Source organism: Ranitomeya variabilis, chromosome 6 (assembly GCF_051348905.1).
Source record: "Ranitomeya variabilis isolate aRanVar5 chromosome 6, aRanVar5.hap1, whole genome shotgun sequence".
In the NCBI taxonomy this organism is placed as follows: Eukaryota; Metazoa; Chordata; class Amphibia; order Anura; family Dendrobatidae; genus Ranitomeya; species Ranitomeya variabilis.
This window is the reverse complement of record NC_135237.1, coordinates 581,429,374-581,448,709: the sequence shown is the minus strand read 5'-3', so window position 1 is coordinate 581,448,709 and position 19,336 is coordinate 581,429,374. Positions and strand designations below refer to the sequence as shown.

The 19,336-nt window shown below is 50.6% G+C and overlaps 1 protein-coding gene across 1 annotated transcript in view; it reads right to left on the bottom strand.

The window, feature by feature from the left end:
- The window catches only part of LOC143783347 (TBC1 domain family member 20-like), a 61,333-nt gene that overhangs the window by 23,271 nt on the left and 18,726 nt on the right, over positions 1-19,336 (bottom strand). Inside the window, exon 7 of the mRNA XM_077271752.1 lies at positions 7,017-7,201. Within this exon, the coding sequence (XP_077127867.1) occupies positions 7,017-7,201 (185 nt within the window). The remainder of the gene's footprint in view (positions 1-7,016; positions 7,202-19,336) is intronic.

Below are 19,336 nucleotides of genomic sequence, written 5' to 3'. Positions count from 1 at the left end.
CATCAGCCCATGCACAGAGAGGGATCAGAGTGAAGGCTCACATCAGCCCGTGCACAAAGAGGGATCAGAGCTCACATCAGCCCGTGCACAGAGAGGGATCAGAGCGAGCACTCACATCAGCCCGTGCACAGAGGGATCAGAGCGAGCGCTCACATCAGCCCATGCAGAAAGAGGGATCAGAGCGAGCGCTCACATCAGCCCGTGCACAGAGAGGGATCAGAGCGAGCACTCACATCAGCCCGGGCACAGAGGGATCAGAGCGAGCGCTCACATCAGCCCATGCAGAAAGAGGGATCAGAGCGAGCGCTCACATCAGCCCATGCACAGAGAGGGATCAGAGTGAAGGCTCACATCAGCCCGTGCACAGAGAGGGATCAGAGCGAGCGCTCACATCAGCCCGTGCACAGAGAGGTATCAGAGTGAGCGTTCACATCAGCCCGTGCACAGAGAGGGATCAGAGCGAGCGCTCACATCAGCCCGTGCACAGAGAGGGATCAGAGCGAGCACTCACATCAGCCCATGCACAGAGAGGGATCAGAGCGAGCACTCACATCAGCCCATGCACAGAGAAGGATCAGAGCTCACATCAGCCCGTGCACAGAGAGGGATCAGAGTGAGCACTCACATCAGCCCATCCACAGAGAGGGATCAGAGCTTACATCAGCCCATGCACAGAGAGGGATCAGAGCGAGCACTCACATCAGCCCGTGCACAGAGAGGGATCAGAGCGAGCGCTCACATCAGCCCGTGCACAGAGAGGGATCAGAGCGAGCGCTCACATCAGCCCATGCACAGGGAGGGATCAGAGCGAGCACTCACATCAGCCCGTGCACAGTGAGGGATCAGAGCGAGCGCTCACATCAGCCCGTGCACAGAGAGGGATCAGAGCGAGCACTCACATCAGCCCATGCACAGAGAGGGATCAGAGCGAGCACTCACATCAGCCTGTGCACAGAGAGGGATCAGAGCTCACATCAGCCCATGCACAGAGAGGGATCAGAGCGAGCACTCACATCAGCCCGTGCACAGAGGGAACAGAGCGAGCGCTCACATCAGCCCATGCACAGAGAGGGATCAGAGCGAGCACTCACATCAGCCCGTGCACAGAGGGAACAGAGCGAGCGCTCACATCAGCCCGTGCACAGAGAGGGATCAGAGCGAGCGCTCACATCAGCCCGTGCACAGAGAGGGATCAGAGCGAGCACTCAAATCAGCCCGTGCACAGAGGGATCAGAGCGAGCGCTCACATCAGCCCGTGCACAGAGGGATCAGAGCGAGCGCTCACATCAGCCCGTGCACAGAGAGGGATCAGAGCAAGCACTCACATCAGCCCATGCACAGAGAAGGATCAGAGCGAGCACTAACATCAGCCCATGCACAGAGAGGGATCAGAGCTCACATCAGCCAATGCACAGAGAAGGATCAGAGCGAGCACTCACATCAGCCCATGCACAGAGAGGGATCAGAGCTCACATCAGCCCGTGCACAGAGGGATCAGAGCGAGCGCTCACATCAGCCTATGCACAGAGAGGGATCAGAGCGAGCGCTCACATCAGCCCATGCACAGAGAAGGATCAGAGCGAGCGCTCACATCAGCCTATGCACAGAGAGGGATCAGAGCGAGCACTCACATCAGCCCATGCACAGAGAGGGATCAGAGCTCACATCAGCCCGTGCACAGAGGGATCAGAGCGAGCGCTCACATCAGCCTATGCACAGAGAGGGATCAGAGCGAGCGCTCACATCAGCCCATGCACAGAGAAGGATCAGAGCGAGCGCTCACATCAGCCCATGCACAGAGAGGGATCAAAGCGAGCGTTCACATCAGCCCATGCATAGAGAGGGATCAGAGCGAGCGCTCACATCAGCCTGTGCACAGAGAGGGATCAGAGCGAGTGCTCACATCAGCCCGTGCAGAAAGAGGGATCAGAGCGAGCGCTCACATCAGCCCATGCACAGAGAGGGATCAGAGCGAGCATTCACATCAGCCCATGCACAGAGGGGGAACAGAGCGAGCACTCACATCAGCCCATACACAGAGAGGGATCAGAGCGAACGCTCACATCAGCCCATGCAGAAAGAGGGATCAGAGCGAGCACTCACATCAGCCCGTGCACAGAGAGGGATCAGAGCGAGCGTTCACATCAGCCCGTGCACAGAGAGGGATCAGAGCGAGCGCTCACATCAGCCCATGTACAGACAGGGATCAGAGCGAGCGCTCACATCAGCCCATGCACAGAGAGGGATCAGAGCGAGCGCTCACATCAGCCCGTGCACAGAGAGGGATCAGAGCGAGCACTCACATCAGCCCGTGCACAGAGAGGGATCAGAGCGAGAACTCATATCAGCCCATGCACAGAGAGGGATCAGAGCGAGCACTCACATCAGCCCATGCACAGAGAGGGATCAGAGCGAGCGCTCACATCAGCCCATGCACAGAGAGGGATCAGAGCGAGCGCTCACATCAGCCCGTGCACAGAGAGGGATCAGAGCGAGCATTCACATCAGCCCGTGCACAGAGGGATCAGAGCGAGCGCTCACATCAGCCCATGCAGAGAGAGGGATCAGAGCGAGCACTCACATCAGCCCGTGCACAGAGAGGGATCAGAGCGAGCACTCACATCAGCCCGTGCAGAGAGAGGGATCAGAGCGAGCGCTCACATCAGCCCATGCAGAGAGAGGGATCAGAGCGAGCATTCACATCAGCCCGTGCACAGAGAGGGAACAGAGCGAGCACTCACATCAGCCCATGCACAGAGAGGGATCAGAGCGAGCGTGAACATCAGCCCGTGCATAGAGAGGGATCAGAGCGAGGGCACACATCAGCCCATGCACAGAGAGGGATCAGAGCGAGCGCTCACATCAGCCCGTGCACAGAGAGGGAATAGAGCGAGCACTCACATCAGCCCGTGCACAGAGAGGGATCAGAGCGAGCGCTCACATCAGCCCATTAACAGAGAGGGATCAAAGCGAGCGTTCACATCAGCCCATGCATAGAGAGGGATCAGAGCGAGCGCTCACATCAGCCTGTGCACAGAGAGGGATCAGAGCGAGCGCTCACATCAGCCCGTGCAGAGAGAGGGATCAGAGCGAGGGCTCACATCAGCCCGTGCAGAAAGAGGGATCAGAGCGAGCGCTCACATCAGCCCATGCACAGAGAGGGATCAGAGCGAGCATTCACATCAGCCCGTGCACAGAGAGGGATCAGAGCGAGCATTCACATCAGCCCGTGCACAGAGAGGGATCAGAGCGAGCGCTCACATCAGCCCATGTACAGACAGGGATCAGAGCGAGCGCTCACATCAGCCCATGCACAGAGAGGGATCAGAGCGAGCGCTCACATCAGCCCATGCACAGAGAGGGATCAGAGCGAGCGCTCACATCAGCCCGTGCACAGAGAGGGATCAGAGCGAGAACTCATATCAGCCCATGCACAGAGAGGGATCAGAGCGAGCACTCACATCAGCCCATGCACAGAGAGGGATCAGAGCGAGCGCTCACATCAGCCCATGCACAGAGAGGGATCAGAGCGAGCGCTCACATCAGCCCGTGCACATAGAGGGATCAGAGCGAGCGTTCACATCAGCCCGTGCACAGAGAGGGAACAGAGCGAGCACTCACATCAGCCCGTGCACAGAGAGGGATCAGAGCGAGCACTCACATCAGCCCGGGCACAGAGGGATCAGAGCGAGCGCTCACATCAGCCCATGTACAGAGAGGGATCAGAGCGAGCACTCACATCAGCCCGTGCACAGAGAGGGATCAGAGCGAGCGTTCACATCAGCCCGTGCACAGAGAGGGAACAGAGCGAGCGTTCACAACAGCCCATGCACAGAGAGGGATCAGAGCGAGCGCTCACATCAGCCCATGCACAGAGAGGGATCAGAGCGAGCACTCACATCAGCCCATGCAGAAAGAGGGATCAGAGCGAGCGCTCACATCAGCCCGTGCACAGAGAAGGATCAGAGCTCACATCAGTCCGTGCACAGAGAGGGATCAGAGTGAAGGCTCACATCAGCCCATGCACAGAGAGGGATCAGAGCTCACATCAGCCCGTGCACAGAGAGGGATCAGAGCTCACATCAGCCCGTGCACAGAGAGGGATCAGAGCGAGAGTTCACATCAGCCCGTGCACAGAGAGGGAACAGAGCGAGCGTTCACATCAGCCCGTGCACAGAGAGGGAACAGAGCGAGCGCTCACATCAGCCCATGCACAGAGAGGGATCAGAGCGAGCACTCACATCAGCCCGTGCACAGAGAGGGATCAGAGCGAGCACTCACATCAGCCCGTGCACAGAGGGATCAGAGCGAGCGCTCACATCAGCCCATGCAGAGAGAGGGATCAGAGCGAGCGCTCACATCAGCCCATGCAGAAAGAGGGATCAGAGCGAGCGCTCACATCAGCCCATGCACAGAGAGGGATCAGAGTGAAGGCTCACATCAGCCCGTGCACAGAGAGGGATCAGAGCTCACATCAGCCCGTGCACAGAGAGGGATCAGAGCGAGCGCTCACATCAGCCCGTGCACAGAGAGGGATCAGAGCGAGCACTCACATCAGTCCATGCAGAGAGAGGGATCAGAGCGAGCGCTCACATCAGCCCATGCACAGAGAGGGATCAGAGTGAAGGCTCACATCAGCCCGTGCACAGAGAGGGATCAGAGTGAAGGCTCACATCAGCCCGTGCACAGAGAGGGATCAGAGCGAGCACTCACATCAGCCCGTGCACAGAGAGGGATCAGAGCTCACATCAGCCCATGCACAGAGAGGGATCAGAGAGAGCGTTCACATCAGCCCGTGCACAGAGAGGGAACAGAGCGAGCGTTCACATCAGCCCGTGCACAGAGAGGGAACTGAGCGAGCGCTCACATCAGCCCGTGCACAGAGGGATCAGAGTGAGCGCTCACATCAGCCCATGCAGAAAGAGGGATCAGAGCGAGCGCTCACATCAGCCCATGCACAGAGAGGGATCAGAGTGAAGGCTCACATCAGCCCGTGCACAAAGAGGGATCAGAGCTCACATCAGCCCGTGCACAGAGAGGGATCAGAGCGAGCACTCACATCAGCCCGTGCACAGAGGGATCAGAGCGAGCGCTCACATCAGCCCATGCAGAAAGAGGGATCAGAGCGAGCGCTCACATCAGCCCGTGCACAGAGAGGGATCAGAGCGAGCACTCACATCAGCCCGGGCACAGAGGGATCAGAGCGAGCGCTCACATCAGCCCATGCAGAAAGAGGGATCAGAGCGAGCGCTCACATCAGCCCATGCACAGAGAGGGATCAGAGTGAAGGCTCACATCAGCCCGTGCACAGAGAGGGATCAGAGCGAGCGCTCACATCAGCCCGTGCACAGAGAGGTATCAGAGTGAGCGTTCACATCAGCCCGTGCACAGAGAGGGATCAGAGCGAGCGCTCACATCAGCCCGTGCACAGAGAGGGATCAGAGCGAGCACTCACATCAGCCCATGCACAGAGAGGGATCAGAGCGAGCACTCACATCAGCCCATGCACAGAGAAGGATCAGAGCTCACATCAGCCCGTGCACAGAGAGGGATCAGAGTGAGCACTCACATCAGCCCATCCACAGAGAGGGATCAGAGCTTACATCAGCCCATGCACAGAGAGGGATCAGAGCGAGCACTCACATCAGCCCGTGCACAGAGAGGGATCAGAGCGAGCGCTCACATCAGCCCGTGCACAGAGAGGGATCAGAGCGAGCGCTCACATCAGCCCATGCACAGGGAGGGATCAGAGCGAGCACTCACATCAGCCCGTGCACAGTGAGGGATCAGAGCGAGCGCTCACATCAGCCCGTGCACAGAGAGGGATCAGAGCGAGCACTCACATCAGCCCATGCACAGAGAGGGATCAGAGCGAGCACTCACATCAGCCTGTGCACAGAGAGGGATCAGAGCTCACATCAGCCCATGCACAGAGAGGGATCAGAGCGAGCACTCACATCAGCCCGTGCACAGAGGGAACAGAGCGAGCGCTCACATCAGCCCATGCACAGAGAGGGATCAGAGCGAGCACTCACATCAGCCCGTGCACAGAGGGAACAGAGCGAGCGCTCACATCAGCCCGTGCACAGAGGGATCAGAGCGAGCGCTCACATCAGCCCGTGCACAGAGGGATCAGAGCGAGCGCTCACATCAGCCCGTGCACAGAGAGGGATCAGAGCAAGCACTCACATCAGCCCATGCACAGAGAAGGATCAGAGCGAGCACTAACATCAGCCCATGCACAGAGAGGGATCAGAGCTCACATCAGCCAATGCACAGAGAAGGATCAGAGCGAGCACTCACATCAGTCCATGCACAGAGAGGGATCAGAGCTCACATCAGCCCGTGCACAGAGGGATCAGAGCGAGCGCTCACATCAGCCTATGCACAGAGAGGGATCAGAGCGAGCGCTCACATCAGCCCATGCACAGAGAAGGATCAGAGCGAGCGCTCACATCAGCCTATGCACAGAGAGGGATCAGAGCGAGCACTCACATCAGCCCATGCACAGAGAGGGATCAGAGCTCACATCAGCCCGTGCACAGAGGGATCAGAGCGAGCGCTCACATCAGCCTATGCACAGAGAGGGATCAGAGCGAGCACTCACATCAGCCCATGCACAGAGAGGGATCAGAGCGAGCACTCACATCAGCCCATGCACAGAGAAGGATCAGAGCGAGCACTCACATCAGCCCATGCACAGAGAGGGATCAGAGCTCACATCAGCCCGGGCACTGAGGCGATAATGGCACTCCCGTTTCATTCCCAACAGACATATTTTAGATGTGATGGAAAGATGCTCTGAGGCAGCTGAGGCTTTCACATGATGAATTCCTATTACATTTTGTGATTAGCAGAACAACTGGCAGTACTGCATGCAAGGTGGGGTCATTGGAAAACAGGATAGACCACCCACCGCAGGCCAACAGCCCCCGGGCCACCCCATCCAGACAACCCCCGGGGCCACCCCACCCCGACAACCCCGGGGTCACCCCAGCCCACCATACTATGCCTACCTCTTCAGTTGCTGTACAGACGTCGTCTGCTCCAGTTCAGATGAGGGGCAACTCCTGAATAAGCTGTAGGTGCGGGAAATCAGCGTCTCATATGGGAAGTTTGGGGGGATCTGTGAAAGGAGCTGATGGATGCTAGGCATGTCGCAGTCTCCCTGGAGGACCTCCGTCTCCCGCATCAGCACCATCTGAGGACAGAACATGGAGATGCGAGGCATGTGACCCCCAGACTGTACCAACACCAGTCGGGACCAAATAATCATCCCAAATATACTGTCATGTAGAGATAGACCCAAAACACAAGAGTCAGGGGTGACCAATTCACCCCAATAACCCTCACTCCCCAGTACAACACACAGGGGGCAACATCATCCATACACCCCCAAAAAACCCACCCCAAAGCGTCTCAGTACCTGTACAGCACAACACACAGGGGCGACCTCATCCATACGCCCCCAATAACCCCCACCCCCGAGCACCCCAGTACCTGTATAGCACAATACACAGGGGCGACCTCATCCATACACCCCCCAAAAACCCACCCCCGAGCATCTCAGTACCTGTGCAGCACAATACACAGGGGAGACCTCATCCATACCCCCCCAATAATCCCCACCCCCGAGCATCCTAATACCTGTATAGCACAATACACAGGGGCGACCTCATCCATACCCCCCCAATAATCCCCACCCCCGAGCATCCTAATACCTGTATAGCACAGTACACAGGGGAGACCTCATCCATACCCCCCCAATAATCCCCACCCCCGAGCATCCTAATACCTGTATAGCACAATACACAGGGGCGACCTCATCCATACCCCCCCAATAATCCCCACCCCCGAGCATCCTAATACCTGTATAGCACAATACACAGGGGAGACCTCATCCATACCCCCCCAATAACCCCCACCCCCGAGCACCCCAGTACCTGTATAGCACAATACACAGGGGCGACCTCATCCATACACCCCCCAAAAACCCACCCCCGAGCATCTCAGTACCTGTGCAGCACAATACACAGGGGAGACCTCATCCATACGCCCCCAAGAAACCCTACCACCGAGCATCTCAGTACCCGTACAGCACAACACCCATGGGCGACCTCATCCATACACCCCCAAGCACTCCAGTACCTGTGCAGCACAACACCCATGGGCGACCTCATCCATACTGCCCCAATAATCCCCACCCCCGAGCATCCTAATACCTGTATAGCACAATACACAGGGGAGACCTCATCCATACCCCCCAAAAAAAACCCACCCCGAGCACCTCAATACCTATATAGCACAACACACATGGGCGACCTCATCCATACACCCCCCAATAATCCCCAACACCCGAGCATCTCAGTACCTGTACAGCACAACACCCATGGGCGACCTCATCCATACTGCCCCAATAATCCCCACCCCCGAGCACCTCAATACCTATATAGCACAACACCCATGGGCGACCTCATCCATACTGCCCCAACAATCCCCACCCCCGAGCACCCCAGTACCTGTGCAGCACAACACACAGGGGCGACCTCATCCATACACCCACAATAACCCCCACCCCCGAGCACCCCAGTACCTATATAGCATAACACACAGGGGGTGACCTCATCCATATAGCCCTGTGAAGAAACGGGGGTCAGTGGGTGCTCTCGTCTGCTGGCCTGGCTGCGGGCTCATACCACTGATCGCCCGCTCTCTTTCCCCGTGGGCAGAATATCACTCAGACTACACAGGGTGAGGATAAAACAGTGTGGAAATAATTTATTGAACCACAACAAACAATAGCAAACAGAACAGTCCCAGCAAATAGCGAAGATGGTGCAAATTACAGAGTCTTACCCTTCTGCTGACCCGCCGGGATTAGAATATAAGTGACTGGGTTACCACAACCAGTAGATTCCCGCTTTTGGCAGAACCCATAGAGAGGAAGGAGGCAACGACAAACTTAGGAATGGATTGAGGTATGTGGCCAGGTGACCCGATTGTCCCAACCTGGCTTCTCTGAATATCTCCGTGGGTTCAGGGATGGGCAGTGGATCAATTCTGTATTCGTCCAGTAGGAGCTATGATGCCTTGGCTGCTGTCCTCTAGAGTCTCCCTGTAGGAGAAAGGTCCCCATTTTACCTACAGCTGTACTTCAGGGCATTTTCCACAGGTTAGAGGGGAGGTAGGAGGATCGTGGATCTTCTATTTGACCTTGAATGTATCCTGATTACTTGGTCGTCCTGGTGAAGCACTTATCGCGAAACACGCTGAGGCATTACATATGGGATAAGTAACCCCTACCTATATTATCACATTTCCCGGCATAGCACGGGCACCTTATTCATTTATGTATCATGTTTGACACGATCATTGAGTCCAGTTGCTGGCCAATGTGTCAATATTGTGGCATTGTATGTGGGGAAACATTGATTGTCAGGTTTCAATATGCAAAAGGCATAAATATCGACACGTGATGTTATCTAGTTATGCCAAGACAAGTGAGGGTATATCTGTCTATCTAGAAGTATCTAGTGTAGGTAAGCACTGATCTGCCAGGCGGCATCATATCTGTATGGCAGGTCACATTATTGCAGTATCCTAACTGAATGAGCATTGATCTACTTGGTCAAACAATCTGTAGAAGCACTGGCACTTTATCAAGTCGCCTGCACTTTTCTATTTGTCTGGAGACACCATAGGGAGCACGATGCAGCCTGATTTATGTATCCTTGTGTGTGTAGTAATTAGATGCATGGCTGTATCCTGGTGTGATCCCCATATATGTAGTGAGAATGTCATGGGGCATACTGTCCGATTATAGGCCTCGCGGATCGGTTTCTCTCTCAATAAAATGCTTAGATCACACTGTGCATCGTCGTTCAGCAAGTTCCGGGCTTATATATCTTTGATCTCAGGAATAAGAAGCTCACTGCTTGTCCTCCCCCTTTTTTGGTATGCACGGCTGACTGGATATATTGAATAACTGATCTTTTCTCTGTGATCTCCAAATCGGAAGATAGGGATATACAAGGATACCCAGGGACAGCCGTCATGGAGCAGGGGTGCCATTTCTTGCAATATTTAGAGTGCCAACCCCCGCTGCAAGGTAGACCCAGAGGCCAGGGCTACTTAGGGAATCCTTATGGTGATAATTACTGATTATCTATAGTTTGTTGTCTTTTGTGCGTTTATCTTGAATTAATTTCTATTTTTAAATATATATAATAAAGTTAATTATTTTAAGGTTTTGATGTTTGATGACCTTATAATATTTGTTCTGAGAGGCAGGAGGAGGTATTCTCTCATTGTTTGACTGTTCAATTAACCTGCATATTTTCTCCAACCTTTTGTAGAATAATCAGCGGCAGGACTTGTACAATGGGTAATCAGCAGGCATACAACATATTAACAAATATTGATTGTTCAATTAACCAACGCCTTTATCCCTCAAGGATAGAATAACAATAAGCTGTAGAAGCTGATACAATAGTCAGCAAGCATTCAACAAATCAACAAACATTAATTCATCCTGCAACTAAAGTCAACGTTCAGGCTCATATAAACAATAGCCCATGTCCCTGGGCCTACTGAACAATATGTCTGGCATAATTAAAAATAAACACGGTGTCGTCACATCCCTCCCCCATTTTAGTTAGCTAGATGTGATAGGCTTCCGATCCACCTTCACTTGTTGGGGACAGTCCATCGGCATTTCTTTCAGCACTGACACAAATGTAAGAGGTCACACCTTCATGAAAATGAAAGTTTGTATCATCCAGTTTCCTCAAAGTATTTTCCGCAATCCCCATGACATCCTTGTGCACATCATCATAGCAGACACCTCCATAGCAGTCATCTCCAGCTTCTCTCGTATGATCTTTCAGATTCTGCCAACTCCCTGATGGAGAAGCCCAGAGACAAGTACTCTGTATTCAGGTCGTCGGGAAGGTGGCCTGTTCCTACTGCAGGGTCCTCCATATCCTTAGCCTGGTCCCTGTTTTGACTTGGGAAACTACACATGTAACCATCAAGATCCAAACTTGTAACCATTACATACAAACATGGCGTCCTCCTGGGGGTAGCATCCTACAGACCCTGATGGCTCATCTTGGAAGACGTTGTTCAGATGGTCTGGCAAATGGGCTCCAGGCATGGGGACCCAGACCTGGGGACAATCTTGAGCTTGGTGTCCAAAGTGCCCGCACGTGTAACAGCACCATGCTTGGGCAAATCACGGGTCCTGTTTGTAAATCTTTGTCCTGGTGGGGTTTCTGCTTGGTAGCAGGATAGAATCGTTAGGCATAAGTGTTGTTCAGGCACACTAAGAAAATAAATAGTGATTGTTCATTTAGTGACAGGAGACTGACAGCTGTGGGCCTAAAGTTTGAAATAGCGGGTTACAAGAGGGGAAGGCTACATATAACATGAGTGGGGGAAAAAGCAAGGTAGTGATAGAAGGAGGAATAGTCTTAGTGTTCAACGTGAACGTCGGTTAGCGGTTAATGAAAGCTCAACTGAACAAACACAGTCTCATCCCATCCAACATCTGTTACTGGACCGGCTACTCCACTCCCTTTCTTTGGCAGCCGCACAGCGGTACACCTTGCAGATGAGGCTCAGAAAGAGGATGTGCTCCAGTGGATGGCAAGCGCTGCGTCAAGTGGCGTCTCTTCCTCCACCTTAACATCACACACAGTACAATCCTCAGAGGTGGTACCCCAAACATTCTTGTTTTCGCCCACATAAAAAACAGATGGGCCATTCTGAAAAGCTGGTCACACATTCTATTCCATGGGGATCAGGTTCTGGTCCGAAGATTCACAGAATCCAGAGGAGGAAAGCATCTGCACTGATACCCAACATTTTTTCATGTTGGATCCGGGGTCAGACAAACTAGAGTCTGAGCAGAATCCAGACCCTCGTCACTAGACATCAACCATCGGGGGTGGAGGTGATCCAGTTGAGACTCAGATACCAGGAAGAGGATGAGGGTGTCTCTCAGGGTGAGAAGTGTGAATACAGAGAGGACGACGGTAAGGTTGTAGATCCCACTTGGTGTGAACTCAGAGGTACGCAGCCGACAAGCACTGCATCCTCAGCCCCAACTTTGGCTGTGGCCAGCACCAATCGTAAGTATGCAGTTCGCAGGTACGGCAAGGGTTGCCTAGCCTGGGCGTTTTTTGAGACCGCAAAGGATGACCCAACACATGTTATCTGTCAAATTTGCAAGAAAAAAGTAACTCAGCATCGGAAAAAATTTTAATAATTTGACAACTACATGCATGAAACCGCACATGCGCAACCAATATGCCTTAGTGTGGGAATCTCACTGTGCTGCCTCCTCCTCTGTTGCCATTCCAAGCCATGTCACACAGGTCTGTGGCCGCAGAAACTACAATTGTTTACCCACCACAGTCTGGGTAAGTGAGAACTGGTCAGCAATTAGGGAAGCAGACGTGACTACTGCTTTTATATGTGTCACCTAGCACAACACATCAATCTCAATCCACCATAACATCTCCACCTGCACCTCACTCACAGTCCAGCAGTTTGTCCTGTTCTCCGTACTCCACCCTCTCTCAGCACAGCAGCCAGCCCTCAGTAATTCAGTTGTGGTCACGTAAAAGAATGTTTCTTCCTACACATGGGAAAGCTAAGAGCTTGAACTCCACTATCTCCAATCTGTTGGCCACGGAAATACTACCTTTCTGCCTGGTGTATACAGACACTTTCCGAAAACTGATGGCCATCGCAGTCTCCCAGTACCAGTTGCCCCGTCGCCATTTCTTCTCTAAGAAAGTTGTATTATATTAATCAGCCGATGGTATTATCCCAAAATTTTTAGCAGCAACTCATATAGGATAAAATATAACTTTTACTTCGTATTTTTAAAAAGCATAAAGCTCCCATTAAAAAACAGAGTGCAAAATACAAACATACAAAATAGCTATGAAAAATAGCGCTGAAGATCCTATTCTGAAAACTATATCCAAAATACACAGATAGGATACAGCCGCACAAAAAAACCTTTGTGGTTACTAATATCTTATAGCATAGGCATGACGCATCATTACTATCAAAGTAAACACCTTAAACCAAGTGATCCCACTAAGAGGCTTTTTTTATCCCAATCTAGCAAATAGAAACCATAATAATCTATATATATTGCAGATTGGGAAACAACAATGGTTTCAGACTTGCCAAAGTTACATCCGTGTATCAGTCTATCCCAGACTATTCCGTAACCTTAATAGGCCCACAGGAAACCATTAGTTGTGGCTGGTTTATACAGAAAAAATAAGGAACAATCTCACCCGCATCAAGCCATAGTCATATGCTGTACTCTATTATACTGGTGGCGGTGGATGTTCTCCCCTTTTTTGGGTCCCGACGCGTTTCGTTTATAACTCTTCAGGGGATATCAACGGGGTTATTCTCATGTGTCCGTCCAGCCGACGCTGCCAGTCCATGCGCGTATTAGATATATGCATGCTCGTTTTTTATATATTGCATCTCACATACCGGCATCCGGTCCGTGTCCCGCCCGAAGCTGAAACATCCGGCCGGATGTGAGATCATCTGTCCGCATCAGCTGACCAAAAGGTGAGTCAGCTGTATACTATGTTTTCTCTGGAACGCAAGCCTTTTCATGCGCCTGCGCTCTCATTCGTAGTATCTTATGGAACGCAAACACTCTCAAGGCGCCTGCGCTACCATTTCGCGATCATCTATTTATTTTGCCTGATAACTGTATCCAATCCCAACTTTTCAGTTAACCTGCATAAATCACCAGATGGATGCCTTTACCAAATATTATTTCTTCTGCATCCCCAGTGCACCACCATATTATGTGCATGTTATTTCTCTTATCGGTAAGACATCCATTCCGATATCATCAGCAATATTCCACATAGATCAAATCTGTATAGATCAAGTACACTGTCCCCATGGGGGCTAAAAAAAAAAAAATATTTTACTCAAAGCACAGTAGATTATAAAGGAGATCAATTAAATTTTAAATATTTTAAATACCTAACGACCGACTATTCTCAGGAGACCGGGGGCATGGAGGGGATAGTATCAGATAGCAAAAGATTGAGTAGAGAGAAAGCCTAGTAAGCCCCTAGGGGCCCTATTCTCCTTACCCTACCTCACGCGGAGGTTGGCACCCTAGGACCTACGCAGTGGCGCCCCCACTCAACGTCGACTCACCCTCTCTATTGGCCCTACCATTCCCTACATTAGAGGAAGGAAGCAAACGAGAGCTGGTCATTCAGACCATTCGTATTGACTGTACCCAACCAAAAAATCCACTTACACTCCTTTTGGAGAATCATTTGATCCCAATTCCCCCCTCTAACCGGTGGTTTAATTCTATCAATTCCTACAAAGGTTATCTTCTTGCTGTTACCTTGGTGATGTCTATTTACATGATTCGCTATAGAGGTATCCTTCTTATTTGCAATATCACGTATATGTTCTCTTATCCTTCTACAGAACTCCCTCTTAGTTTTTCCTACATATTCGAGTCCACATTCGCACGTAGCTTTATACACCACTCCCTTTGTCTGGCAGTTGATAAATTGCCTGATCTGGTAGGTCCTTCCTGTATTATTTCCCATAAATGTCTTACTTGTCTGTACCGAAGTACAGGCTTTACATCTGCCACATTTGTAGCAGCCAGCTGGCTGCGCATTGAGCCATGAGTGATTCCTTTTACTCTGATAATGGCTATGGACGAGTCTGTCCTTTATGGATTTTCCCCTGCGAAAAGTAACTTGAGGCAATGAGTTTATGCTATTCCTGATGTCCGGGTCCATACAGAGTATTTGCCAATGTTTACTTAGAACTTTTCGAATTTCATTCGCACCATTGGAGAACCGAGTTATAAATCGTGTGATTCCCTCCTCCCCCCTTTTTGGTTTTTGTGTCAACAACTCCCTACGTTCTCTTGTAAGAGAGGATCTACACTCACCGGCCACTTTATTAGGTACACCATGCTAGTAACGGGCTGGACCCCCTTTTGCCTTCAGAACTGCCTCAATTCTTCGTGGCATAGATTCAACAAGGTGCTGGAAGCATTCCTCAGAGATTTTGGTCCATATTGACATGATGGCATCACACAGTTGCCGCAGATTTGTCGGCTGCACATCCCAAAGATGCTCCATACAAGGCAGGATGGATCCATGCTTTCATGTTGTTTACGCCAAATTCTGACCCTACCATCCGAATGTCGCAGCAGAAATCGAGACTCATCAGACCAAGCAACGTTTTTCCAATCTTCTACTGTCCAATTTCGATGAGCTTGTACAAATTGTAGCCTCAGTTTCCTGTTCTTAGCTGAAAGGAGTGGTACCCGGTGTGGTCTTCTGCTGCTGTAGCCCATCTGCCTCAAAGTTCGACGCACTGTGCGTTCAGAGATGCTCTTAGGCCTACCTTGGTTGTAACGGGTGGCGATTTGAGTCACTGTTGCCTTTCTATCAGCTCGAACCAGTCTGCCCATTCTCCTCTGACCTCTGGCATCAACAAGGCATTTCCGCCCACAGAACTGCCGCTCACTGGATTTTTTTTCTTTTTCGGACCATTCTCTGTAAACCCTAGAGATGGTTGTGCGTGAAAATCCCAGTAGATCAGCAGTTTCTGAAATACTCAGACCAGCCCTTCTGGCACCAACAACCATGCCACGTTCAAAGGCACTCAAATCACCTTTCTTCCCCATACTGATGCTCGGTTTGAACTGCAGGAGATTGTCTTGACCATGTCTACATGCCTAAATGCACTGAGTTGCCGCCATGTGATTGGCTGATTAGAAATTAAGTGTTAACAAGAAGTTGGACAGGTGTACCTAATAAAGTGGCCGGTGAGTGTATATGCTTCATTAAGTACACCTTCCGGGTATCCTCTATCCCTAAATCTTCCTCTCAAATCATCTACTTGTTCTTTAAAATTACTTAATTCAGAACAATTTCGGCGGAGTCTTAGATATTGCCCTTTAGGTATACCCTGCTTAAGGGATCTGGGGTGGTTACTTTCCCACCTTAACAATGAATTTGTAGACGTGGGTTTTCGATAATTTTTTGTAACTATCATACCCCCATCCCCCCTCTGGACCAGGACATCAAGAAAAGCCAGACTGTTCTTGTCCATTTCACATGTGAAGTGTAATCCAAGATTGTTCTTATTCAGATTATCCACAAAATTGTGAAAATCCAACTCACTACCTCTCCACAACACAAAGACATCATCCAGATATCTAAGCCACAGTGCCACTTTCTCTTCCAGACCCTTAGTTGTCTCGCCAAACCCGACTTTTTCCTCCCACCAGCCCAGGAGCAAATTTGCGTAGGTTGGGGCACAGGGGCTCCCCATCGCAGTGCCCCTGAGCTGGTGGAAATATCTGCCGTCAAATAAAAACACATTATTCTCCAGGCAGAAACGTAAGACTTTCAGCACAAACTCATTATGCCTATCACATTGTCGGCCCCTTGTTTTCAAGAAATCACTCACGGCTCTTAGGGTACTGTCACACAGTGCAATTTTGATCGCTACGACGGTACGATTCGTGACGTTCTAGCGATATCCTTACGATATCGCAGTGTCTGACACACAGCAGCGATCAGGGATCCTGCTGAGAATCGTACGTCGTAGCAGATCGTTTGGAACTTTCTTTCGTCGCTTGATCACCCGCTGACATCGCTGGATCGTTGTGTGTGACAGCGATCCAGCGATGTGTTCGCTTGTAACCAGGGTAAACATCGGGTAACTAAGCGCAGGGCCGCGCTTAGTAACCCGATGTTTACCCTGGTTACCAGCGTAAACGTAAAAAAAACAAAAAGTACATACTCACATTCCGGTGTCCGTCCTCCGGCGTCTCAGCTTCTCTGCACTGTGAGCGCCTGCCGGCCGGAAAGCGAGCACAGCGGTGACGCGGTGACGTCACCGCTCTGCTTTCCGGCCGCTGTGCTTACACAGTGCAGAGAAGCAGAACGCCGGGGGACAGACACCGGAATGTGAGTATGTACTGTTTGTTTTTTTTTACGTTTACGCTGGTAACCAGGGTAAACATCGGTTTACTAAGCGCGGCCCTGCGCTTAGTAACCCGATGTTTGCCCTGGTTACCCGGGGACTTCGGCATCGCTCCAGCGCCGTGATTGCAACGTGTGACCGCAGTCTACGACGCTGGAGCGATAATCATACGACGCTGCGACGTCACGGATCGTGCCGTCGTAGCGATCAAAATTGCACTGTGTGACAGTACCCTTAGGCCTACATTATGCGGGATAGACGAATATAATGATTCGACATCGATACTACAGAGCATCATATCCGTTTCCATATAGATGCCGTCCAATCTCCTAAGAAAGTCGGTCGTATCTCTTACGTAGGAATTTAGTGCCAAAACAAATGGTCTTAGCACTTGATCGATATATAGGCCAAGATTTTGAGTCATACTGTTAATGCCCGCCACTATGGGTCTTCCCTTCAAAGGATTAGTCCCCTTGTGCACTTTTGGCAAACAGTAGAACGTGGCCATTATAGGGTGAGCAGGGGTTAGAAATTCTCTTTCATTTTGGTCTATCACCCCAATTTCATATCCCTCATTGATTATGCTTCTAAGACCACTCATAATACCTTCACTCGGGTCCTGGGTAAGAATTTCATAACCATTAACGTCCCCAAGTAGCGACATGCACATCGATCTATACTTGGATGAGTCCAGAACAACTATATTGCCCCCCTTATCGGAGGGCTTAATAGTTATGCTATCATCATTCTCCAAACTCCTCAGACTCATCATTTCCTCTCTAGAGAGATTGTGATTCCACCTATTAACTGACTTTGGTATTTTCAACAGTTCCTCCGTCACCAAATTAACAAAAACATCAACCGAATTAACATCTGCCGTTGTTGGAGGCATTTTTTTACTCTTGGTCCTTAAATTGGTAAATGGGCCATCTGCTAACTATCGTGTGTATACATTGCGGTGCAATATCTATAAGTGCATAACATCTGTGGCCAAACACATCGTGTTATTCCATACTAAGCACATAGCATACGTGCCAAAGATTATCTACTATCAGGGCTATGATTGTTCCTTTCACCACTATTACGCCTAAATGACATGTTCTCTTATTGTTTTTACATTGCACAGTGTGGGGTGTAGGTTTCCCTAGACACAGGCATGATCTATGTCTAGTCAGTAGGGGCACCTTTAGACCTACTGTGTGGGCAGTGGGTTATTGTGGGCCAATCAGGGTCAACCTAGGGACCCCAGGGCCAGCCAAAACGCTTCCCCTAGGGTGCCAACCCCCGCAGACAGGGAGCATCCAGTATAGATACATACTAGGGCATTACCTTATCCCCACTCTAGTTTTTTTCACAGTGTTGTTTTTGTTGGTGTGCCATTGGTTGTTGGCATTTTAACTATATTTAATAAAATATGTATATTTTAGGGTAGTACATGATTATATAAATGGGCCATCCCCCCTACTGTTAGGGTCAACATCTCCAAGGTGGAAAAGTAAACGTACATCAGATAACATTTCATCAGGGATACCTAATTCATTCGAGACCCTCTTCTCCTCTTTGGCAAAATGTTTCCTCGATTTTAGTTTACGTGCAAAGAGGTGCAGGTCTTTAATTGTTTCAAAGCAATCATAGTCATTAGATGGGACAAAGGAGAGTCCTTTACTCAGAACACACATCTCGCTAGTTGTTAAATTATGTGGGGATAAATTAAGGACTTGGGGTTCTATGGAGCGTTGTGTGGGTTCTGCCGATTTCTGAGCGGGTAACTTAGTTCTAAAAAATCCCTTTGCGGCGACCTTTTTCCACCTCCTCTCGCACCTCCTCGTCCCCCTCTTCCTCTACTCTTCTGATGCTTAAATTTTGATACAAAAACCAAAAAGGGGGGAGGAGGGAATCACACGATTTATAACTCGGTTCTCCAATGGTGCGAATGAAATTCGAAAAGTTCTAAGTAAACATTGGCAAATACTCTGTATGGACCCGGACATCAGGAATAGCATAAACTCATTGCCTCAAGTTACTTTTCGCAGGGGAAAATCCATAAAGGACAGACTCGTCCATAGCCATTATCAGAGTAAAAGGAATCACTCATGGCTCAATGCGCAGCCAGCTGGCTGCTACAAATGTGGCAGATGTAAAGCCTGTACTTCGGTACAGACAAGTAAGACATTTATGGGAAATAATACAGGAAGGACCTACCAGATCAGGCAATTTATCAACTGCCAGACAAAGGGAGTGGTGTATAAAGCTACGTGCGAATGTGGACTCGAATATGTAGGAAAAACTAAGAGGGAGTTCTGTAGAA